Here is a 26455-nt window from a genome sequence, read left to right as displayed (position 1 = left end):
TACAGACAATCCCTTCATCAAACAACACCATTTCACGACGCATCAGTGACATGGCAGGAGATATTTTGAAAAGATTACTGCTTCGCATACAAGCCAATGAATTATATGTGTTACAGCTGGATGAGTCGACAGGGCTTGGCACAGCTCCTGGTATATGTCCATTACATTTATGGGGGGTCAATTAAGGAAGACAACCTCTTCTGCAAACCACTGGAAACCAGGACAACACGAGAGGATATTTTTAAAGAACTGGACAGCTTTGTGACATCAAATGACTTTGGTGGTCAAGATGTGTTGGTATCTGTACTGATGGCACAAAAGCCATGACAGGGAGACATTGTGGAGTGGTAATGCGCGTGCAAGCAGTTGCTCCCGACACCACTTGTGTACACTGCAGCATCCCCCGAGAGGCTCTTCCTGCCAAGGGAATTCCTGACAGCTTGAAAGACATTTTGGACACTACAGTGAAAATGGTTAACTTTTAAAGCAAGGCCTCTGAACTCTTGTGTATTTTCTGCATTATGCAATGGTATGGGCAGCGACCATGGAACGCTTTTACAACATACATAAGTGTGCTGGTTATCAAGGAGCCAAGTATTGACAAAAAATGTTTAAATTGAGAGACGAGCTTAAAGTTTTCTTTACTGACCATCATTTTCACTTGTCTGACCGCTTGTACGATGACGAGTTTCTCACACAACTGGCCTATCAGGGTGATGTTTCTTCTCGCCTGAATAATCTGTATCTAGGATTGCAGGGACTCTCCGCAACTATATTCAATGTGCGGGACAAAACTGAGGTTATGATTAAGAAGTTGGAGCTCTTCTCTGTCTGCATTAACAAGGTCAACACACAGGTCTTTCCATCATTGTATGATTTTTGTGTGCAAATTAACTCAAGATTACGGACAATGTCAAATGTGATATTCCGAAGCACCTGAGTGAGTTGGGTGTGCAATTACACAGGTACTTCATCAAAATTGCAACAAGTGGTTCTGTGAAAATGTAATTTAATCAGAAGCTACCGACAGATTTCTGGATAGGGCTGCGCTCAGAGTATCCTGCCTTCGTAAATCTCACTGTTAAGACACTGATGCCCTTTGCAACCACGTACCTATGTGAGAGTGGATTCTCGGCCCTCACTAGCATGAAAACTAAATACAGGCACAGACTGTGTGTGGAAAATGATTTAAGACTGAGTCTCTCTCCAATACAACCCAACATTGTAGAGTTATGTGCATCCTTTCAAGCACACCCTTCTCATTAACCTGTAGTGAGTTATTCACAATTTTCAATGAACAAATAAGGTTTTATATGTAAGATGGCTAAATGAAGAGCAAAATTATTCATTATTATTATATTGTTATTTGTGCCCTGTTCCAATAAGAGCTATTTGTCACTTTCCACGAGCCGGGTTGTGACAAAAACTCACACTCATTCTTATGTTTAATAAATGTATCGTATAGTGTGTGTGTGGCAGGCTTACAATGATGTCAAAAAACAATATTTGAGATTGCGCTGACCCTGGTGCTAGAGGGGGTACGCAGCTGGAGGTTGAATGTTTGAAGGGGTACTGGAATATAAAAAGTTTGGGAATGAATGAATACATGATGATTGTGAGAAAAACCAATCTATTTTAGAAATATTGAAATCATTCAACATAACACATTGAAATATACCACATAGTAGCGCATAGGTTGCAATTACACAGGCTGACCAATTCTGATATTTTCTTTCACTAATTGATCTTTGACCAATCAGATAACTCTGAAAAAGGTTTGCTGTGAAAAGATCTGATGTGATTGGTCAAAAGACCAATTAGGGGGAAATAAATATCAGAATTGGGCTGCCTGTGTAAACGCAGGCATTGAGGCATCTATGGATGCGTTTAGACAGGCAGCCCAATACCAATCTTTGTTTCACTAACGGGTCTTTTGACCAATCAAATTAGCCCTGAATAAGATCTGATGTGATTTGTCAAAAGACCAATTACTGGAAAGAAAATATCATAACAGTCTAAACGTAGCCTAAGTGGAATAGAAAAAGTCACAGTGTGGTGAGAACAAATCAAATGTAAATACTGAATATAATATAGGTGTGTGACAAATCATGAAGGGGATGCATTGATTATTATGCAACCAAACTGATACAGAAGCACTGAGAGAGATACCAGCTTGCTGTATCCTTCCAATAGAGCTGAGCCACCCAGTCTTTTTTCTCATCCCTCCCTCGTTCCCTGCCTGCGCCGCTATCTTCTCATGACACCTCTGTGCCCAGGGCGATCAGGAGGAAAGCTGGCCCCATTTGGGGCCAACTGATTGGTTCCCACCTAGTATGTGCGCTTTAGCTCAAAAGAATCCAGAACACCTTTTATATTTGACTCCCATGTATACTAAACTAATCAGGATCCTGCAGTCATTGTGAACAATGAGATTGGTAGGAGCAATAGGGTTTTCTTTAGTATTGGTATCTCTAACACAGGTAAATATATATTTTTCTTGGAATATACTTTTTTTTGTGTGCAAACTTTTTTTGTGAGCAAATATAACTTTATATTATATTGTTTTGTCAAATGAATGTTGGAGTATAATTCATTTATTTTGGCTGTTTTTCAGATATCATACACAAAAGCACAAGGTAAGTCTCCAGCTATATCATTAGTTGATGGACCTTGAATAAAGGGAAGATGTGGATGTCAAGCAGTCAATAATGTTTATTTATTCATAATATTTTTTTAGATGATTCTGTGTTCAAATGTTCAATCTACAGAAAAAGTGTAACTGAAAGCTTTGACACAATTTGGGGGAGATGAACTTGAAAACGTATTGTCATCCCCTCAGGCAATGATGCGTGATAGAGTATTGAGAAGTCTACGGATTTACTCATCAATCAATTCTACGAGGCTATTCTCTCCTAGATACATTTTTTTTCTATTGCATTTGACTCAAACTTCTCCCTCTCTCTTTCAGTATGCAATATTACATCAATAACATCTCCAGCTGCGTCAGCACTTCTGGTGAAATGGAACAAATACACTGGAGCAACAAATTACTTTTTGGACCTTCGGGTAATAAATGCGACAGATATAGCACCTGTCGTGGTAACGCTACCAGCTACCAGTACGGAAAAACTGGTCCAGGGCCTGAGACCTGGAACCTTGTATAGTGTTACGGTCAAAGTGTTCCAGTTCTACTATGTTATGTGCTTGAAAACACAAGTGGCCAAAACAGGTAAGTATCATTCTCCACCGGAAAGCAAAGTTGTGATAAACATTAATTTTAGCCAGTAAACTCAAATATTTAATTTAAAAAATGTGTGCTATTTATCAAGCCTAGTCTTAGGCCCACCATGGCAACAAATCTTTTCCAAATAAATGTTTTGCAGATTTATGCATGGACTTTTGTGCATGGACTGGTCTGAGCAATATTCTAGAAATTCTAATAATAGCTTACGTTGCCCCCCTCTTGTTACTATTTTAGTTCCCGACACCTCTCAGATAACCTCCTCAAGGGCATTATCAAGTACTTCAATCCAAATAGAATGGGTGCGCGTGTACACCGCGGACCATTATCACCTGTTGATGGAATCAAAGACCATGGTAGAGAGGCTTCATTTGACCTTCACCAACATGAGCGCTGTGGTCCAAAACCTGCAGCCTTCAACCGTCTACGACTGTTACATCTACACCGCAAACCAAGCTGGTCTTGGAGCGAGAAGCAGAGTGAGGACCATTTCTACCTGTGAGTGAACTATTTTACCTCAATTAACATTAGACTACTTTCTGGTTGTGGGTAAACTGGTTGTAAATGCACGGTCTAAAGAATTTTAAAGGCAGCGTACCCTAGCTTAAATGTTTAACGTTTCACCTTTAGCTTTATACTTAAGGCATTCAGCCCTCAACTAGCCTATCACAGGTGAACTCTAGTCAGCGGTCCATTATAGGCCTACATGACTGTTCATTTGTCCCTCCATAGTGATCCAACCGCCAAAGGGAGTTACAGCCAACCAGATTGGAAATAGTTCAGTGCGCCTGTTCTGGCAGCCAGTGGAAAAGGTTATTCTTTACGAGGTGACGGTTACCGACCTGGATGAACCAGACCACGCACTGTTCAAGACAAAAGTGTCACAAAACCAACTGGACATAAGGGATATCCTGCCATGTTCCTCTTATCAGATATCAGTGGCTTCTGTCAACACCTTACTGGAGCCAGGAGAGCCTACTGAATACACATATACTACAAACAGTGAGTAAGCTTTTATAATCCGTTTTAAAATGAGTCATTACTGTCCGTAAAACTAGGTATTTTCAGAGCTACTGTATATATATATATTTTTTAAATGTAATATCAAACATTTCCTCAAAAAGGTTTCTCCTTTGCACTGAACTGATAGCCATAAGTACATATGTAATTTTCAAGTAGGCAAGCACCAAATGATCCTCACATTCACATGAACCAAATCCAGTACTTATGAAAGCATTATATGTCCTTTTCAGCATTAAGTGCTGTGATGTCCATATCCGTGGAGTACAGCTGTACCAGTGGCACAGCCATGGTGTCCTGGGCCAGAGTGTTCGGAGCAGACTCGTACAGAGCAGTTGCTACCGGCAGCGGCAGGACCGTCCTATCCTGCACCTCTCAGGGCACAGAGTGCCAGATCACAGGGGTGGGCTGCGGAGATGACTACATGGTGCAGGTCACCGCTGTGTCCAAGAGCTGTGAGAGCAAAGTAAACGCCACCTCACACTTTGCCACAGGTAAGGACATTGAGACCAAGGAGGCATACTTTTGGACAGGTGAGACAGTGAGACACTTTTGACATACGTAGGACACCTGGAGACAGGTGAGACACAGTGACACAGGTGGGACACTGATTGAGAAAAGGGAAACACCAGGACCCACAATAAAGTGGACCCACAATAAGACAGAGGAGGTCAGAATGGAGGGCAACAAACATTCTAGAAGGCTGAACGAATGGCACTCTTACACTTCTGACCCTTGAATCCCTCCAACCGGACACACAGCCATGCTCTCCCCTACTGTAGGCTACAGCTTAACCAACATCCTATCTCTCACACAGCCTCCTGAGGCTGCATTGTGTACCAGGGCTTAGCTGCTGCAGATTAAGGGCAACAAACAACTGTTGTTCCTCACAGGATGTACAGTACACCCACTGTACAAGTGATGTGTCCAAAAAGGGCTTTACCTGAATTCACTTCTTACATCAGATTTGATACATATTACAGTTCACATATGATGACAATACAACATAGTGTATAATGCAAAGTTGTAAACAGCCTTTCTTTTGCTGTTTTTGTTAGGATAATATCGGAGGTCATATGGGAATAGTTTTTTCCCTTCCTGCTTTTCCATGGTCCTTTATGTCTGTTTATTTCTTATTCACGTAGACACAGACCACACCCACACATTACTGCATAGGCATCATCCTTGAGAACTAGGTCCTCTATTGAGCTGCGAAGTCATGTTATATTATATTCTGTAACCTATTTTAGAGAAAAGCAGTCCCTTTGTAGAACTCTATACCCCAGTGGTTTGCTGTAATCTTAAACATCAGGGTTTTGATGTTTCCCTTTTCTCTCTCTTCTCCCATTCTTCACTCTCTCTCTCCCTCACTCTCACCCTCTCATATTTCTCTCTCGTTTTCCCTCTACCGCTCTCTCCCTCCCTCCTCCCTCTCTCTCCCTCTCGCAGTCCCCTGTCCTCCAAAGAATCTCAACCTGTACCGTGAGTGTTCCAGCAACGTGATCATCTTCTCCTGGGCTGCCACCAACAACACGGCTCACTACAGGGCCAAGGCCGTGGACTCAGAGGGAGAAAACATGGACTGTATGACCTTAGACACTTCCTGTTTCTTCACAAACACTGTGTGTGGCCGTCACTACACCTTCACTGTCTACTCTGTCAGTAGCGGGTGCAACAGCCAGGCCAGCCCACCAGTAGCAGTCCGCACCGGTACGACCACAGACACACTCACAGGCTGCTTCTGAAATGGCAACTTAGTCCCTATATAGTACGTTTTACATTTGAGACATTTACCAGACCCTCTTATCCAGAGCGACTTACAGGTAATGCATTCATCTTAAGATACTGTAGCTAGGTGAGACAACCATAAGTAGAACTTTTGACAAGGGCCCATAGTTTTTTCATTATGAGAATATAGTAGACTATAGTAGACTATATAGACTATAATATAGTAGACTATAGTGGTCAGCTTTTTGCTCACCAACACCTGACCGCAATTGCTAATAACCCATCCGCAACCGCCCGACTATATGTGATAAAGTGAAAATCTGAGGCCGCACCCAACCCTAAACCACTAATATAGAAAATGCACTGTAAACTAGTCAGAGACAGATTAATGTTTTTTTGACAGGGGGTGCAGGATTTTCTTTTGCCTGATTTAGATATGTTTATGCTTATAATTTCCAACATTTTGGTCGGCTATTTGTTAGTCAACTGGTCTATAATTACATACATACAGCTTCTCTCCTGTCATTATACGTTGCCCTAGAAGACTAAATAAACCCCTTCTCACCAGAATAATGTCATACATCTATAGAATGAATGATTAAAACAAGCTGACATCGGTAAAGTTCTCTCTATCATCTCTGATTCTTTCGCAGAGTAAAGACGTTTAGGGACCGAGGAGAAAATGCAATAATCCAACCACAAGAAACTGGAAAGATTTTCTATGCAAAATGTCCAAATGTTTGACCCGTCCTAAGGAAATAGAAAGCTGTGAAAACAACCCAACATGTTTCTGATAAGATTTCAGTTCGTCTTGGATGCATATTTTATGTGGTTGAAATACTATCAGCTTTTATGATGCTGATAAAGATAGCACCTCTACAGACGTATCTAACTGCACATTCACATTCTCTCAAGATGAAGGAAAGAAATCACATTTCTCCATTAAATAAATTGCCTACATTTGCTGTATAATTTCACTGCAAGAAATGTTTAATTCTGCAGGAGTTAATAGTAAGGCTATGTGAGAGGTTATAGACCTACAGTCAGTGTCCAGATTTCGTTTTCCATTTAACCCATCTGAACAGGCTACAGTTCCCTTGACATTCCATAGGCCTATTTGAAGTCCCAGTCTTGTGACTGCGGAATTTGTATAGCGTCTCACAATCATCACACAACACTGTTATCACCCTCTTTTACCACTTCAACAAATCTTTCCCAAACATTACTTTTCTGTCCCTCCCCTTATTTTCAACTCTCCATTTCGCACCTTTTCTCTTATTGAATTAAACTTTCGACATTGTCCTTTTTGACTCCGTGAATCGCTGTAAACTTTTTCTAACCCTTCCCAAAAGCATTTGGCGTGTTGGATATTTGGTGCACGTAAAGTTAGGCCCTAAAGCGTAGGTTTATGCACTAATGCTAGATTGCATAAAATAATGAAAGATAAACCTCAATCTAGCCTATTGATATAAATTGCACAAAAATGATACATTTAAGGATTTTTTCAGTTATTGTTTTCTCTTTATTCAACCCACCCATCCTTCATCCACACAATATTTTGTGACCCTAAACCCGCCCGCCCCACGGCTATAACAGCGGGGACTGCGAGTTATAAATCAACCCACGCATTGCTAGTAGACTACACTCATATGCTGTATGATTAGGATGACAACTGGCGCTGTGTGGGACACTCTAGCCTAGCGTCTGATCATGAAGTTCTAAAGTGAGAGGACCAGTAGGTGTCAGGCTTTAGCTCCAGTTTTAGCACCTTGACTATCCATGACTTGATTGGACTGCACTTCAAAAACCTAGAAACGGCCCCCCTACTGATCTATAAGGATCATATAATTAGCAAAATAAAGAAACATATTTTTTTGACAACAATTTAATGTACACGCTTAGAAAAAAGGGTTCCGAAAGCATTATACATGGAACCCAAAAGCGTTCTACCTGGAACCAACCAGGTTTATTCAAAGGGTTCTCCTAGGATGACAGCCAAAGAACCCTTTTAGATTGTAGATACCACCTTTCTTTCTAAGATTGTAATTTACAAAACTACAATGCTTGTGAAATAATAATAACTTGAGTGGGAATCAAATCAAATGTATTTATAAAGCCCTTCGTACATCAGCTGATATCTCAAAGCGCTGTACAGAAACCCAGCCTAAAACCCCAAACAGCAAGCAATGCAGGTGTAGAAGCACGGTGGCTAGGAAAAACTCCCTAGAAAGGACAGAACCTAGGAAAAAACCTAGAGAGGAATCAGGCTATGAGGGGTGGCCAGTCCTCTTCTGGCTGTGCCGGTTGGAGATTAACAGAACATGGCCAAGATGTTAAAATGTTCACAGATGACCAGCAGGGTCAAATAATAATAATCACAGTGGTTGTCGAGGGTGCAACAGGTCAGCACCTCAGGAGTAAATGTCAGTTGGCTTTTCGTAGCCGATCATTCAGAGTATCTCTACCACTCCTGCTGTCTCTAGAGAGTTGAAAACAGCAGGTCTGGGACAGGTAGCACGTCCGGTGAACAGGTCAGGGTTCCATAGCCGCAGACAGAACAGTTGAAACTGGAGCAGCAGCACGGCCAGGTGGACTGGGGACAGCAAGGAGTCATCAGGCCAGGTTGTCCTGAGGCATGGTCCTAGGGCTCAGGTCCTCCGTGAAGGAGAAAGAAAGAAAGAATTAGAGAGAGCATACTTAAATTCACACAGCAACTAACAGCAACTCTTTATCATCCCTCTCCAGCCCCCTGTATGCCTCAGAACTTGTTATCCTCAGCTGACTGTCGGTCTGATGTCCTGACCAGCACATGGGACCGTGCTGAGGGGGCTCTGGCCTACACGGTTGAGGCATGGGGAAACAAGGATGAAAGCAACCGCTACAACTGCAGCTCCTTCACCAACACCTGTGCCATACCCTCGGTGCATTGTGGGGAGAGTTTAACCATGTACATCACAGCTTTCGATGACAACTGCCCCAGCTACAGGACTCTGGGACGGGTGGCTGAGACAGGTGAGACATGGTCAACTCTTCACTGCCAGTAAATTACATACATTAAATCCACATGATTGTTTCTAGCCATTACCCTCCACTGAATTCATTAGCCATATTGATGTGACTTTCATGCATGGTTTTCACACCTGGCTCACTAAGCTTATCTTGAAGGGAAAAGCCATTAAGCAGTCTATATTGTTCAACTGGGGCATTCACTACCCTTGTAACTAACTAGTACCAAACCACACACACACACACTCAACTGAATGTTCCCTCCCCGCTGCAGTTCCCTGCGTTCCTCAGAACGTTTCAGCAGCAATGTACTGTGGATCCGACTCCATCACTCTGAACTGGCAGGTTTCCTACGGCTCTCTGTTCTACATCGCCACAGCAATGGATGACGCTGGCGTGGTTCACACCTGTAACTCCATGGATACCAAGTGTCAGATCAAGGGCCTCCGCTGCAGCTCCACCTACAACGCCTTCGTCACCGCAACCAACCTCAAGTGCAACAGCTCAGACAGCGAGATAGTCACCATAGAGACAGGCATGTTACTGTCAATCAGTCAATCAGATATATTTATTAAGCCCTTGTTACATCAGCAGTTGTCACAAAGTGCTTTTACTGCTCTGCTCTCTCCAGTTTGGGGACAGGCAGGCTGGTGATGAGTTCTAAATAGTTTTATAATAATAATGGTAATAATAATGATAGCTCTATTACACAGGAAGTAGTAGTAGTCTTGTTATTCCGTGCCTTTTGAGCAAGGCCTACTATACAGCTCAATAAATACATGATTTCCAAACTGTTATTTGCCATGTTTATATGAGTGTTGAGTGTCTCTCACATCACATGATCCCCTCTTCCACCCCCTCCAGCCCCCTGCCTTCCGGACCATATTGAGGCCTTCCTCGACTGTGCGGCGAACCACGCTCTGATTGTCTGGCAGGGCCATCACAGTATACTCTCCTACACAGCCGCCATTGAGGACACGGAGGGAGGCCTTCTCAGCTGCAGCACCACAGGGAACAACTGCACTGTCCCCAGCCTGAAGTGTGGCCAGCTCTACTCTGTCTCCGTCATGCACCACGACGGTATCTGCCCCAGCATACCCTCCCAGGCCATCACCATGGAGTCAGGTAGGAACCTCCACCATTAACAGTACACACAATACTAGCCCTAGCAACCGCCGAATCCTTAATCCAACAACTAGAGTTAGGTAGGGCATCTCTATGACTTATATGCAACTGACTCAACCTAACACTTATTGATTCAATCCTACTCAGTTTTGACTTTAGTCCCCAAACCTCTCCACAGTTATATGACCCCTAGATTTAACCATAACCCTGATACACTTCTATTTTAGTATACTACTGTACATACTGCATGTCTTTGGTCAAACTTACCTCCTCTTTTCTCCATCACTCTCTCCCTCTCTCTCTCTCCAGTCCCATGCGGGCCTGCCAACGTACAAACTGAGGTGGATTGTGGGTCTGGAAGGCTGACGGTGAGCTGGGACACGTCACTGAGTGCATTAGGTTACACCACCATCATCTCCCACGGCAACAGAGAGCAGGTGACCTGTAACTCCACGGCAACCAGCTGTAGCGTGGACACACTGGACTGTGGAGAGGAGTATGTTGTGGAGGTTATGTCTGTTAACAGATCCTGCCTCTCTATGCCCAGTCAGGCCATGGTCATCAGGGAAGGTGAGACAGGATATAGCTAGTTTGTGAAATAAATTCAGTTTCATTCCATTGAGTTCCAGCCGTTTGAACGATCTCTATCAAAATACTACTCAAATTTCAATCAGGTAGACCAACAATGGACGAAAAAGGCGTTATATAAAGTCACTTTCCAATATTGCTCAACTCAAATTCAAGGATGTCAGAACTTGTATAACTGATCAGTTACTCTATATAAACTGTAAGAATCTATTTTTCTCGTCTTCCTCCCCTCTCAGTGCCCTGTGTGCCCACTAACGTGACAGCGCACCGTACCTGTGGAGAGAGCCCTGTAGCTGTCACCTGGGACGCCAGCCGTGGGGCCAAGATCTACACTGCCATCGCCATGGGCAACAGCGGCCACCGTACGGAGTGCACATCCAACGTCACCACCTGTAGTCTGGAGGATCTGCTGTGTGGTCAGACGTACAGCCTCAGTGTATTGGCTATGGACGACGCCTGCTCCAGCACGGAGAGCAGCATGGTCACCCTACAGACAGGTGAAGACAGAGTAATAAACAGTGGGATTGATGTGATATGTTTCTGGGTTAAGCAATCAATCAATCAAGCAACCTGCTTGATTGGTTAAGTCGGGAAAAGCCATGAACATTATTATTATTATTTTGTAAGATGCAGTAATGTGCATTTGGAGTCATATTCTCAACAAAACCACGTCGGCTATTTCAGCAACACCCTTGCTGACAGGTGTATAAAATCGAGCACACAGCTATGCAATCACCAAAGACAAACATTGGCAGTAGAGTGGCCTTACTGAAGAGCTCAGTGACGTTCAACGTGGCACCGTCATAAGATGCCACCTTTCCAACAAGTCAGTTTGTCAAATTTCTGCCCTGCTCGAGCTGCCCTTCTCAACTGTAAGTGCTGTTATTGTGAAGTGGAAACGTGTAGGAGCAACAAAGTGGTAGGCCACACAAGCTCACAGAATGTGACCACAGAGTGCTGAAGCGTGTAGCATGTAAAGATTGTCTGTCCACGGTTGCAACACTCACGTCAGAGTTCCAAACTGCCTCTGAAAGCAAAGTCAGCACAAGAACTGTTCGGTTTCCATGGCCGTGCAGCCGCACACAAGCCTAAGATCACCATGCTCAATGCCAAGCGTCGACTGGAGTGGTGTTAAGCTTGCCACCATTGGACTCTGGAGCAGTGGAAACGCATTCTCTGGTGTGATGAATCAAGCTTCACCATCTGGCAGTCCAACGGACGAATCTGAGTTTGGTGGATGCCAGGAGAATGCTACCTGCCCAAATACATAGTGCCAACTGTAAAGTTTGGTGGGGGAGGAATAATGGTCTGGGGCTGTTTTTCATGGTTCAGGCTAGACCACTTAGCTCCAGGGAAGGGAAATCTTAACGCTACAGCATGCAATGACATTCTGGTCTGCACAGAGCTCTGACCTCAACCCCATCGAACACCTTTGGGGTGAATTGGAACGCTGACTGCACTAGTATGTGGACACCCCAACATCAGTGCCTGACCTCACTAAAGCTTATTGTGGCTGAATGGAAGGAAGCAAGTCCTCACAGCAATGTTCCAACATATAGTGGAAAGCCTTCCCAGAAGAGTGGAGGCTGTTATAGCTCCAAAAGGGGACCAACTCCATATTAATGCCCATGATTTTGGAATGAGATGATCGACGAGGTGTCTACATAAATATTTATAGGCATTCAGAGTGGTGTATCTCAAAGCATAAGGCTAACTACATTACACAGAGCCACAATCCAAGTCAGACCATAACCTATTTCTCTCCTCCTCCCCGCCTACAGTGCCTTGTCCTCCCACCCACGTCTCCAGCTGGGTGGACTGTGGCAGTAACACAGCCTCCCTCTCCTGGGATGCCAGCCCCAACGCCATCTCCTACTCTGGCAGTGCGGTGGGCACAGATGGGCACAGTGTGAGCTGTGGCGCTGCCACCCCAGGGTGCCAGATGGTTGGGCTGCACTGTGGTCAGGAGTATGTCTTCACTGTGTCTGCCTCTGATGGTAGCTGTGAGAGCCCCGAGAGTAACACGTTCACACAGGAGACAGGTGAGAGAGAGAGAGACAGCGTCTTCTTCTTCTGTTCAGTTAGAGATGATATTACGGACCATCTTTTCTTCCTCTACTATCTAATACTACTACTACTACTTACCAACTACTACTGCTATTACTGCTACTACTACTGGTACTACTTACTACTATAACTACTACTACTACTGCTAATCTTTCAACTTCCTGTCACATTCCCCTTTGCTACAGTACTAAACATTCAAAAGTGATTTTCTATTCCATTTGATCTAAATGAGTATTCTTCCTCTCCCTGTCAGCCCCCTGTGCCCCCCAGAGTGTAGTGAACAGTCTGTTCTGCAGGACAAACACTCTGAGCGTCAGCTGGGCCCCTGCAGCTATCGCCCTGAACAACAGCGTCACCGCCATGGCTAGAGATGGTACTGCACTCTCCTGCACAACAGAGGGCTCCACCTGCGAGCTGGACGGGCTACAGTGTGGACAACAATACACTGTTGCCGTGACAGCCACCAGCAGCAACTGTACCGGAACTACCAGCGCACCACAGACAGTCCAGACAGGTGTGTTATCTGTCTATCATTGCAGATGGAGAGTCTTATCATAGGTATTTAAAGATAGAGCAGTTGTACTGTACTGCATGCTGTTATTACACAGAACTCACATTTTCTGCACTTTCTGCTCTCTCTCTCTGTCTCTGTCTCTCTCTCTCTCTCTCTCTCTCTCTCTCTCTCTCTCTCTCTCTCTGTCTCTGTCTCTGTCTCTGTCTCTGTCTCTCTGTCTCTCTGTCTCTCTGTCTCTCTGTCTCTGTCTCTGTCTCTGTCTCTGTCTCTGTCTCTCTCTCTCTCTCTCTCTCTCTCTCTCTCTCTCTCTCTCTCTCTCTCTCTCTCTCTCTCTCTCTCTCTCTCTCTCTCTCTCCTCAGTGCCATGTGTTCCCTCCAGTGTGCATGGGGTTGTGGGCTGTGCCTCTAACACCCTGCAGGCCTCTTGGGATGCCACGGATGGGGCTCACGCTTACATTTCCACAGTGACTGGGCCAGACAGTTACACCTCAACGTGCTCTACTGCCAACCTGACCTGTTTCTTCACCGGCCTGGAGTGTGCCAAGGAGTACAGCGTCAGTGTGGTTGCCAAAGACGACCAGTGCAACAGCTCTGTCAGCGTTGACGTCTCAGTGGCAACAGGTAAGCTCAGAGAAGATAATATAATAATCCATGTATTACATTGTTTTAAAATGACATTGATGTACAAAAACCCTCTCTGACCCTGTTGCACTGTATCCTACAAATTGGTCCTTCGAGCTGGATATGAACAAGCAACCTATAGGCCAGGGATCATCAACTAGATTCAGCCGCGGCCGGATTTATTTTTTGAGCGGATGGTCGGGGGGCTGGAACATAATTGCAAATAATTAGAAGGCAAATTGATTGCAAGAAGCCCAAACAGATATAATCTTTGACTAAAACATAATCATTTCAAAACTTGCTGACATTTGTATACAATCGTGTTTCTCTCTATTATGTGTGGGAATACTTGGGAACAGATTTCTTCAATTAAAATCACTTGGAGTTGATTTCCTGGTGTTTTTAGTCTATTATGTCCAGCAACAACAAAAAATTGCTAATAAAAATGCATTTGGCCAGTTGGGCTACCCTGCTATAGGCTTTGACTAGGTGTATTCCCCAAAATATGTGTGAACATACTGTGAGCACATTATCAGGTCATGTGACCAGTAAGAAAAAAGTATGAAAATGTATGAACTCAAGCCGCTCTGGATAAGAGTGTCTGCTAAATGATTAAAATGTAAAATGTTATTATGTTCTCTGACCCTGTCCGTGACCCCCTCCCAAGCCCCATGTGACCCAGAAAACGTGGCTTCCCTGCTGCAGTGCAGCTCAGGCGTGGTGACGGTGTCCTGGGAGGCCAGTGCTGGAGCCACTGGATACACTGCCTTGGCACAGGAGGACGGAGAGACAGACTTTACTTCCTGCAGTACCACAGGCACTTCCTGTGACCTCACCCAGCTGGAGTGTGGAGAGGTTTACACCGTGACAGTTGTGGCCAGGGACGGAATCTGCAACAGCACATTGCTGGCAACAACTACCATCGAGACAGGTAAAGGAGGGAGAAAGATAGTATGTGCGATGGAGAGAGTGTGACAGACATAAATATTGAGATGACGATAGAACCAAAGAGAGATAGATAAGATAATGTATGTATCTCTGTGATATATAATTTGATCTAACACAGAGATAGGCGTTTGATATAATAGACAGAGACACTAGTCCATCTCCAGTCTCTGACCTGTCCTCTGCTCTTCTCCGCCTGCTCCAGTCCCCTGTCCACCCACCATCAAGGACCACTTCCTGGATTGTGCCTCAAACCAGGCCTACATCTCCTGGGTTGAAGATGACAATGCTGTGGGCTTCCTCATCAATGCCAGCTCTGCTCTGGGTCACACCCCCTTCTGCAGCTCCACCAACACCTCGTGTCTCCTTGACGACCTGCTTTGCGGACAGACCTACACTGTGCATGCCATCGCCCAGGGAGACCAGTGCAACAGTGAGCCCAGCGAGTCGTTGGAGATCGTCACAGGTGTGTTTTAGAATAGATCTGTGTGTGATTCACGTGGGATTCATTTGCTGTTGTTATTATTATAAGACCTAGCTGGTCCACTAACGGCCCACTGCTGGAAAAGATGGCGGCCCACTGGCCCCACTCATGTTGTTGTGACCATTTGCCTCTTTTTGACTGATCCAAGTGTATTTGTGTGTGTTTCCACAGCCCCTTGCACCCCAGCCAACGTCCGGTCCCAGTACGAATGTGGTACGAGTATAGCTCTGCTGAGCTGGGACGAGACTCTGGGGCGTGATAGCTTCATCGCCCGTGTAGAGTCTGGTGACCACAGTGACTCCTGCAGTACGACTGAGACCCAATGCTCTTTGACCACGCTCATGTGTGGTCATCTCTACAATGTGACCGTGGATGCTTTGGCCGGACACTGCAACAGCAGCCAGTCAGCTGCTACACAGATACAGACAGGTAAGGGGATAGTCAGTGTAGTCAGCATCAGATACATACTCTGTTATATTTACATATACATTATATATGTACAGTAGCAGTTTATTACTTTAACATTGTCTCCCCGTCCTAACCTCCCTTCAGCTCGCTGTGCTCCGCAGAATGTCAGTGCCAGTCTGCTGTGTGGAAACAACACCGTGGCTGTGACCTGGCTGGCCAGCTCTGGTGCCGTGGGCTACAATGTGATCGCCCTTGGTCGCGACGGCGACGCCAAAACCTGCACCACAGACGACACCAGCTGTGATCTGCCGAACATGCACTGCGCTCAGACCTATGAAATCACTATCACCCCCTTCTCTGAGACGTGTAAAGGCTTTCAGAGCACTGCCTTCACCTTCATTGCAGGTATGGAAAACAAATACAGATCAGGGAAGCTACATAAAGACATTTAAGAGTGCTCCATTGGCTGCTTTAACTCTTAAAACCACTGTCTCAACAACTGTCCTTAACAACAACCCCCCCCCTCTCTCCCCTACCTAGGTCCCTGTCCCCCCACCGAGGTCCAGACCTCTCTGCAGTGCGAGAGTAATGTGGGTTCTGTGTCCTGGGTAGCCGCCCCCACTTCCAAGATGTACATAGCAACAGCGACCGACCAGGACGGCCACGCCCACACCTGCATCACCAATGGGACGGCGGGCTGCTCCTTCAGCGACCTGAAATGCGGCGAGACCTACAACGTCTCAGTGGTAACCATGGAGAGGGGATGCCAGAGCGAGCCCAGCGCACCAGTCACCCTCAAAGCATGTGAGAGGAGATAACAAATCCCTATACTAATGATTGTATTGACTAGCATTAACTTAACAATAACGATCTGATAACTGTATATCACAGTTTAAGTTTTCAACAAACCTTGACATTGAATGCATTTTGCAAAGTAATGCTAATTATTGGGTGGGTTGGATATGTGTGCAATTTCTAAACCAAAAAGCTTTCCCTCTTCCTGTTTCTCTCTTTCCCTCCCTCTCTCAGCCATCTGTCCTCCTACGAGCCTGGCTGGAGTGACGGCCTGTGGTACCAACGACCTGACTATCACCTGGGACCAGAACCCAGAGACCGGTGTCACTTATTTCCTGTATTCCCAGAAAGAGGGTGGAGCCAACACCAGCTACTCCACCGTAGACACGTCCTATGTGATCTCAGGGCTGCAGTGTGGAGAACACTACAGCTTCAGGGTCACGGCCAAGGACTCTGTCTGCACCAGCAGCCTAAGCTCAACCATGGAGATGGACACAGGTACCAACCACAGTCAGGATCTCTTTCCCACCTATTCTCAGATAATCACATTAAAACAATGAGACTCATCTACTCATCTCATCTTCATCTACTTTTTTTTTTATACAGTGTGTCACTCAAAGCCACTAAAATCTGTGAATGTGTATAACAGGCATACAGTTGCTACTTACTTAGACCTTTTACCGTTTTCTCCTGGAGCATAGGCCATCGACAACAGTTCCACCACTGTATAATCTAACTTGTCTTGTACTGATTCACAACGTCCTTCCTTGTTCTGAAACTGATTTCCAATGCCCTATCTGGTTCCCGCCCACAGCTCCTTGCCCGCCCACCAACCTAACTGCCCAGGCAAACTGTAGCACCAATGGGGGCACCATCACCTGGGACTTGAGTGCAGGAGGCGTCACCTACACCGCCACGGTAACCGGTACCACCCACAGCTTCACAGCCTTCTGTACTTCCAACGCCACTTCCTGTTCTGTGAAGCTGGACTGCGGACATCCTTACTCAGCCTCCGTGGTTGCCTCCACTGGGACCTGCAACAGTACCATGGACACCATCCAGTTCGACTCAGGTAGTTAACAAAATAATGAACCGACCGACCGACTTCCTGACTGACTAGAATTGAAGAGAATCGAATGGAATCTACATTTTATTATAATTATAAACTATAGGTGATATGTTCAGTTATTGAGCAGATGAAACGTGATAATTTATATCCTTCAGTGTCGGCCTTCAGTTGCCTTACATTAGATGACCATAATGTTACTCGACCTTGTTTTCATTCACTATAGATAATGCACCATGTTACATTAGCATCAGTCCCACAGTTATGTCTCTCTCTCACCTCCAAACCTGTCCCCCTCCACAGCCCCCTGTCTACCTGGCAATGTAGCAGCAGCCCTGGACTGCAGTGCCAACACATTTGCAGTGCAGTGGTCAGAGAGTGAGGGGCACCGCAACTCCTACACAGCCCTGGCCATCGGCAGTGACGGGTCTAATCTCAGCTGTGGCACCAGCTCTACAAAGTGCACCATCAACAGCCTGGCCTGTGGCATCACATACAGCATCGCTGTCAGCACCGCCAACGTCAACTGTGCCACTATCGAGGGATCAGACTACCGTATCCAGTCAGGTAAGGCTCTGGTTCAGTCAGACAACCACCCGTTTTACTGTACACCTCAACTGCCTGGACCCAAGATCAGTCGATCAATCAATCCAACTTCTCATGGAGTTCTGGAATTCATACATTTTCCCTAAACCCTCATAAAGTTAATGTCTTTTAGTTCCTGTATGTATACTCTTTTTTCTCCCCTCCTGTCCTCTCTCCATCTTTACATTCCTCTCTCCATCCTTCCTGTCCTCTCACCATCCTTCCATCCCTCTCTCCATCCTTCCATTCTTTTCTCCATCCTTCCATCCCTCTCTCCATCCTTCCATTCTTTTCTCCATCCTTCCATCCCTCTCACCATCCTTCCATCCCTCTCTCCATCCTTCCATCCCTCTCTCTATCCTTCCATTCCTCTCTCTATCCTTCCATCCCTCTCACCATCCTTCCATCCCTCTCTCCATCCTTCCATCCCTCTCTCCATCCTTCCATCCCTCTCTCTATCCTTCCATCCCTCTCTCCATCCTTCCATCCCTCTCTCCATCCTTCCATCCCTCTCTCCATCCTTCCATCCCTCTCTCCATCCTTCCATCCCTCTCTCCATCCTTCCATTCCTCTCTCCATCCTTCCATTCTTTTCTCCATCCTTCCATCCCTCTCCATCCTTCCATCCCTCTCTCCATCCTTCCATTCCTCTCTCCATCCTTCCATTATTTTCTCCATCCTTCCATCCCTCTCTCCATCCTTCCATTCTTTTCTCCATCCTTCCATCCCTCTCTCCATCCTTCCATCCCTCTCACCATCCTTCCATCCCTCTCTCCATCCTTCCATCCCTCTCTCCATCCTTCCATCCCTCTCTCCATCCTTCCATCCCTCTCTCCATCCTTCCATCCCTCTCTCTATCCTTCCATCCCTCTCTCCATCCTTCCATTCTTTTCTCCATCCTTCCATCCTTCCATCCCTCTCTCCATCCTTCCATCCCTCTCTCTATCCTTCCATCCCTCTCTCCATCCTTCCATTCTTTTCTCCATCCTTCCATCCTTCCATCCCTCTCTCCATCCTTCCATCCCTCTCTCCATCCTTCCATTCCTCTCTCCATCCTTCCATTCTTTTCTCCATCCTTCCATCCCTCTCTCCATCCTTCCATCCCTCTCTCCATCCTTCCATCCCTCTCTCCATCCTTCCATCCCCCTCTCCATCCTTCCATCCCTCTCTCCATCCTTCCATTCCTCTCTCCATCCTTCCATTCCTCTCTCCATCCTTCCATCCCTCTCTCCATCCTTCCATTCTTTTCTCCATCCTTCCATCCCTCTCTCCATCCTTCCATTCTTTTCTCCATCCTTCCATTCCTCTCTCCATCCTTCCATTCTTTTCTCCATCCTTCCATCCCTCTCCATCCTTCCATCCCTCTCTCCATCCTTCCATTCTTTTCTCCATCCTTCCATCCCTCTCTCCATCCTTCCATTCCTCTCTCCATCCTTCCATTCTTTTCTCCATCCTTCCATCCCTCTCTCCATCCTTCCATCCCTCTCTCCATCCTTCCATCCCTCTCTCCATCCTTCCATCCCCCTCTCCATCCTTCCATCCCTCTCTCCATCCTTCCATTCCTCTCTCCATCCTTCCATTCCTCTCTCCATCCTTCCATCCCTCTCTCCATCCTTCCATTCTTTTCTCCATCCTTCCATTCCTCTCTCCATCCTTCCATTCTTTTCTCCATCCTTCCATCCCTCTCCATCCTTCCATCCCTCTCTCCATCCTTCCATTCTTTTCTCCATCCTTCCATCCCTCTCTCCATCCTTCCATCCCTCTCTCCATCCTTCCATCCCTCTCTCCATCCTTCCATTCCTCTCTCCATCCTTCCATTCTTTTCTCCATCCTTCCATCCCTCTCCATCCTTCCATCCCTCTCTCCATCCTTCCATTCTTTTCTCCATCCTTCCATCCCTCTCTCCATCCTTCCATCCCTCTCACCATCCTTCCATCCCTCTCTCCATCCTTCCATCCCTCTCTCCATCCTTCCATCCCTCTCTCCATCCTTCCATCCCTCTCTCCATCCTTCCATCCCTCTCTCTATCCTTCCATCCCTCTCTCCATCCTTCCATCCCTCTCTCCATCCTTCCATCCCTCTCTCCATCCTTCCATTCTTTTCTCCATCCTTCCATCCTTCCATCCCTCTCTCCATCCTTCCTGTCCTCTCACCATCCTTCCATCCCTCTCTCTATCCTTCCATCCCTCTCTCCATCCTTCCATCCCTCTCACCATCCTTCCATCCCTCTCTCCATCCTTCCATCCCTCTCACCATCCTTCCATCCCTCTCTCCATCCTTCCATCCCTCTCACCATCCTTCCATCCCTCTCTCTATCCTTCCATCCCTCTCTCCATCCTTCCATCCCTCTCACCATCCTTCCATCCCTCTCTCCATCCTTCCATCCCTCTCTCCATCCTTCCATCCCTCTCCATCCTTCCATCCCTCTCACCATCCTTCCATCCCCCTCTCCATCCTTCCATTCTTTTCTCCATCCTTCCATTCCTCTCTCCATCCTTCCATTCTTTTCTCCATCCTTCCATCCCTCTCTCCATCCTTCCATCCCTCTCTCCATCCTTCCATCCCTCTCACCATCCTTCCATCCCTCTCTCTATCCTTCCATCCCTCTCTCCATCCTTCCATCCCTCTCACCATCCTTCCATCCCTCTCTCCATCCTTCCATCCCTCTCACCATCCTTCCATCCCTCTCTCCATCCTTCCATCCCTCTCACCATCCTTCCATCCCTCTCTCTATCCTTCCATCCCTCTCTCCATCCTTCCATCCCTCTCACCATCCTTCCATCCCTCTCTCCATCCTTCCATCCCTCTCTCCATCCTTCCATCCCTCTCCATCCTTCCATCCCTCTCACCATCCTTCCATCCCCCTCTCCATCCTTCCATTCTTTTCTCCATCCTTCCATTCCTCTCTCCATCCTTCCATCCCTCTCACCATCCTTCCATCCCTCTCTCCATCCTTCCATCCCTCTCTCCATCCTTCCATCCCTCTCCATCCTTCCATCCCTCTCACCATCCTTCCATCCCCCTCTCCATCCTTCCATTCTTTTCTCCATCCTTCCATCCCTCTCTCCATCCTTCCATCCCTCTCTCCATCCTTCCATCCCTCTCTCCATCCTTCCATCCCTCTCTCCATCCTTCCATCCCTCTCTCTATCCTTCCATTCCTCTCTCCATCCTTCCATTCTTTTCTCCATCCTTCCATCCCTCTCTCCATCCCTCTCTCCATCCTTCCATCCCTCTCTCCATCCCTCTCACCATCCTTCCATCCCCCTCTCCATCCTTCCATTCTTTTCTCCATCCTTCCATCCCTCTCTCCATCCTTCCATCCCTCTCTCCATCCTTCCATCCCTCTCTCCATCCTTCCATCCCTCTCCATCCTTCCATCCCTCTCTCTATCCTTCCATCCCTCTCTCCATCCTTCCATCCCTCTCTCCATCCTTCCATCCCTCTCTCCATCCTTCCATCCCCCTCTCCATCCTTCCATCCCTCTCACCATCCTTCCATCCCTCTCTCCATCCTTCCATCCCCCTCTCCATCCTTCCATCCCTCTCACCATCCTTCCATCCCTCTCACCATCCTTCCATCCCTCTCTCCATCCTTCCATCCCTCTCTCCATCCTTCCATCCCTCTCTCCATCCTTCCATTCTTTTCTCCATCCTTCCATCCCTCTCTCCATCCTTCCATCCCTCTCTCCATCCTTCCATCCCTCTCTCCATCCTTCCATCCCTCTCTCCATCCTTCCATCCCTCTCTCCATCCTTCCATCCCTCTCTCCATCCTTCCATCCCTCTCTCCATCCTTCCATCCCTCTCTCCATCCTTCCATCCTTCTCTCTATCCTTCCATCCCTCCCTCCATCCTTCCATCCCTCTCTCCATCCTTCCATCCCTCTCTCCATCCTTCCATCCCTCTCTCCATCCTTCCATCCCTCTCTCCATCCTTCCATCCCTCTCCATCCTTCCATCCCTCTCTCCATCCTTCCATCCTCTCTCCATCCTTCCATCCCTCTCTCCATCCTTCCATCCCTCTCTCCATCCTTCCATCCCTCTCTCCATCCTTCCATCCCTCTCTCCATCCTTCCATCCCTCTCTCCATCCTTCCATCCCTCTCTCCATCCTTCCATCCCTCTCTCCATCCTTCCATCCCTCTCTCCATCCTTCCATCCCTCTCTCCATCCTTCCATCCCTCTCTCCATCCTTCCATCCCTCTCTCTATCCTTCCATTCCTCTCTCCATCCTTCCATCCCTCTCTCCATCCTTCCATCCCTCTCTCCATCCTTCCATCCCTCTCTCCTCTCCTCTCCCCTCAGCTCCCTGTAAACCAGAAAGCCCTGCGGTGAGCTTGGAGTGCAGTACTAACGTAGCCGAGGTGACGTGGGACAACGCTGGACCTGACCAAATCCACATGGTGTCAGCGGTGGACTGGCAGGGAGTGAAGAGCTCCTGTAACAGCACTGGCTCCAACTGCACCTTCAGCTCTCTGAGCTGTGGAAAGGCCTATACAGTCACTGTACAGGGCCTCACTGACACCTGCAAGAGCACACTCAGCACCAGCATGAACCTGCTCACAGGTGACACACAGACAGATACGGCAGAGAGAAACTTCACTATGGAACGCCATTTATTGGGTCTATAAATAAATGTGTCAAATACTTAACAGCAGTGTAGTGACTCCAGGTGTAGTGACTCTAGATTTGTATAAGAAAACATTCTTCATTTTGTATAGCATATTGTGTAAGCAGCATGTAGGCTACTCTCCTTGGATGTCACAGTGTAATCTTAGTTAAGTAGGGAATGGAGCCATCTCTGGTTTCCCAGTCATTTGTCACACCTCTTTAATCCTCATAGCCATGGACTCAATGGCCACATAATGGAAGTGTGCTCAGAAAAACATAATTTATAGAATGGGTTTCTACATTCAAGTCAATAGGTCTGTGACAGGTGGATGGGTAGAATTCTCTCACTGTATCAGTATTAAAACCCAACACACACCCCGATCCAACACTCATCTCTCTGTCCCCCTAAGTGTTTATATTAACAGATGTGAATTAAATATAATAGTGTTAGAATCTTTAAAGCCCAAAACACATGCACCCTCCTGATCCAACACATCCCTGTGTCCCCTTCCAGCCCCCTGCGTCCCCACCCACTTGACAGCCGATGTGGACTGTGAAGCCGGCATCACGTCTGTAACCTGGGACTCAGCCCGTGGTGCCACCGGCTACACAGTACATGCAGAAGGCAGTGGTGGGCACAATGCCACATGTACCAGCTCAGACACCAACTGTGCTTTCCTTGATCTGGTGTGTGGACAGGACTACACTATGGTGGTGCTGGCTAACCACGACAGCTGTGTCAGCCTGGCCAGTGAGTCCATCACCACTACCACTTGTAAGTACGCCAGCACACAGATAACCTTGAGAAACGATCTCGATCTCTCAGATCAACCAACCAAGAATCTTTTATCAGACAGTTATGAAGCCTCATTCACTGGAATTCACTAATATGTTTTGTGAACATTAACCCAATGCTTACCTCAGCCTGTCTAGTCAACTTCTCTCTCTCTCTTCCCCCTTTCACCTCTCTCCAAAACATATATACACCAACGTGTTTCTCTCTCTCTCTCCTTCCCCCCTCTCACCTCTCTCCAAAACATATATACACCAACGTGTTTCTCTCTCTCTCTTCCCCCCTCTCACCTCTCTCCAAAACATATACACACCAACGTGTTTCTCTCTCTCTCTCTTCCCCCTCTCACCTCTCTCCAAAACATATATACACCAACGTGTTTCTCTCTCTCTCTCTCTTCCCCCTCTCACCTCTCTCCAAAACATATATACACCAACGTGTTTCTCTCTCTCTCTCTCTTCCCCCTCTCACCTCTCTCCAAAACATATATACACCAACGTGTTTCTCTCTCTCTCTCTCTTCCCCCTCTCACCTCTCTCCAAAACATATACACACCAACGTGTTTCTCTCTCTCTCTTCCCCCTCTCACCTCTCTCCAAAACATATATACACCAACGTGTTTCTCTCTCTCTCTCTCTTCCCCCTCTCACCTCTCTCCAAAACATATATACACCAACGTGTTTCTCTCTCTCTCTTCCCCCTCTCACCTCTCTCCAAAACATATACACACCAACGTGTTTCTCTCTCTCTCTTCCCCCTCTCACCTCTCTCCAAAACATATATACACCAACGTGTTTCTCTCTCTCTTCCCCCCTCTCACCTCTCTCCAAAACATATACACACCAACGTGTTTCTCATTCTCTTCCCCCTCTCACCTCTCTCCAAAACATATATACACCAACGTGTTTCTCTCTCTCTCTCTCTCTTCCCCCTCTCACCTCTCTCCAAAACATATACACACCAACGTGTTTCTCTGTCTCTCTCTTCCCCCCTCCCACCTCTCTCCAAAACATATATACACCAACGTGTTTCTCTCTCTCTCTCTCTCTTCCCCCTCTCACCTCTCTCCAAAACATATACACACCAACGTGTTTCTCTGTCTCTCTCTTCCCCCCTCCCACCTCTCTCCAAAACATATATACACCAATGTGTTTCTCTCTCTCTCTTTCCCCCTCTCACCTCTCTCCAAAACATATACACACCAACGTGTTTCTCTGTCTCTCTCTTCCCCCCTCCCACCTCTCTCCAAAACATATATACACCAACGTGTTTCTCTCTCTCTCTTCCCCCTCTCACCTCTCTCCAAAACATATACACACCAACGTGTTTCTCTCTCTCTCTTCCCCCCTCTCACCTCTCTCCAAAACATATACATACCAACGTGTTTCTCTCTCTCTCTCTTCCCCCTCTCACCTCTCTCCAAAACATATACATACCAACGTGTTTCTCTCTCTCTCTTCCCCCTCTCACCTCTCTCCAAAACATATATACACCAACGTGTTTCTCTCTCTCTCTCTTCCCCCTCTCACCTCTCTCCAAAACATATATACACCAACGTGTTTCTCTCTCTCTCTCTTCCCCCCTCCCACCTCTCTCCAAAACATATACACACCAACGTGTTTCTCTCTCTCTCTCTCTTCCCCCCTCTCACCTCTCTCCAAAACATATATACACCAACGTGTTTCTCTCTCTCTCTCTTCCCCCTCTCACCTCTCTCCAAAACATATATACACCAACGTGTTTCTCTCTCTCTCTTCCCCCTCTCACCTCTCTCCAAAACATATACACACCAACGTGTTTCTCTCTCTCTCTCTTCCCCCTCTCACCTCTCTCCAAAACATATACATACCAACGTGTTTCTCTCTCTCTCTTCCCCCTCTCACCTCTCTCCAAAACATATATACACCAACGTGTTTCTCTCTCTCTCTCTTCCCCCTCTCACCTCTCTCCAAAACATATACACACCAACGTGTTTCTCTCTCTCTTCCCCCTCTCACCTCTCTCCAAAACATATACACACCAACGTGTTTCTCTCTCTCTCTCTTCCCCCTCTCACCTCTCTCCAAAACATATATACACCAACGTGTTTCTCTCTCTCTCTTCCCCCTCTCACCTCTCTCCAAAACATATACACACCAACGTGTTTCTCTCTCTCTTCCCCCTCTCACCTCTCTCCAAAACATATACACACCAACGTGTTTCTCTCTCTCTCTCTTCCCCCTCTCACCTCTCTCCAAAACATATATACACCAACGTGTTTCTCTCTCTCTCTCTTCCCCCCTCTCACCTCTCTCCAAAACATATATACACCAACGTGTTTTCTCTCTCTCTCTTCCCCCTCCCACCTCTCTCCAAAACATATATACACCAACGTGTTTCTCTCTCTCTCTCTTCCCCCTCTCACCTCTCTCCAAAACATATATACACCAACGTGTTTCTCTCTCTCTCTCTTCCCCCTCTCACCTCTCTCCAAAACATATACACACCAACGTGTTTTCTCTCTCTCTCTCTTCCCCTCTCACCTCTCTCCAAAACATATATACACCAACGTGTTTCTCTCTCTCTCTCTTCCCCCTCTCACCTCTCTCCAAAACATATATACACCAACGTGTTTCTCTCTCTCTCTCTTCCCCCTCTCACCTCTCTCCAAAACATATATACACCAACGTGTTTCTCTCTCTCTCTCTTCCCCCCTCTCACCTCTCTCCAAAACATATACACACCAACGTGTTTCTCTCTCTCTCTCTCTTCCCCTCTCACCTCTCTCCAAAACATATATACACCAACGTGTTTCTCTCTCTCTCTCTTCCCCCCTCCCACCTCTCTCCAAAACATATATACACCAACGTGTTTCTCTCTCT

At 46.6% G+C, this 26455-nt stretch overlaps 1 protein-coding gene across 1 annotated transcript in view; it reads left to right on the top strand.

Moving 5' to 3' along the window:
* The first annotated feature begins 8641 nt into the window (after positions 1-8641).
* Positions 8642-26455, top strand: part of LOC118383308 (uncharacterized) — a 74408-nt gene continuing 56594 nt past the window's right edge. Inside the window, exons 1-17 of the mRNA XM_052461937.1 lie at positions 8642-9001; positions 9270-10120; positions 10430-10690; positions 10945-11205; positions 12490-12750; positions 13029-13289; positions 13650-13910; positions 14578-14841; positions 15061-15321; positions 15511-15768; positions 15892-16152; positions 16288-16551; positions 16777-17040; positions 17357-17614; positions 17912-18175; positions 22496-22756; positions 23316-23576. Coding sequence (XP_052317897.1) covers positions 10063-10120; positions 10430-10690; positions 10945-11205; positions 12490-12750; positions 13029-13289; positions 13650-13910; positions 14578-14841; positions 15061-15321; positions 15511-15768; positions 15892-16152; positions 16288-16551; positions 16777-17040; positions 17357-17614; positions 17912-18175; positions 22496-22756; positions 23316-23576 — 3979 coding nt within the window. The 5' untranslated portion in view covers positions 8642-9001; positions 9270-10062. The remainder of the gene's footprint in view (positions 9002-9269; positions 10121-10429; positions 10691-10944; positions 11206-12489; positions 12751-13028; positions 13290-13649; positions 13911-14577; positions 14842-15060; positions 15322-15510; positions 15769-15891; positions 16153-16287; positions 16552-16776; positions 17041-17356; positions 17615-17911; positions 18176-22495; positions 22757-23315; positions 23577-26455) is intronic.

Source organism: Oncorhynchus keta, chromosome 1 (assembly GCF_023373465.1).
Source record: "Oncorhynchus keta strain PuntledgeMale-10-30-2019 chromosome 1, Oket_V2, whole genome shotgun sequence".
Lineage (NCBI taxonomy): Eukaryota > Metazoa > Chordata > Actinopteri > Salmoniformes > Salmonidae > Oncorhynchus > Oncorhynchus keta.
Note: the sequence above shows the minus strand (reverse complement) of the source record. Positions and strands in the feature narration are given on the sequence as shown.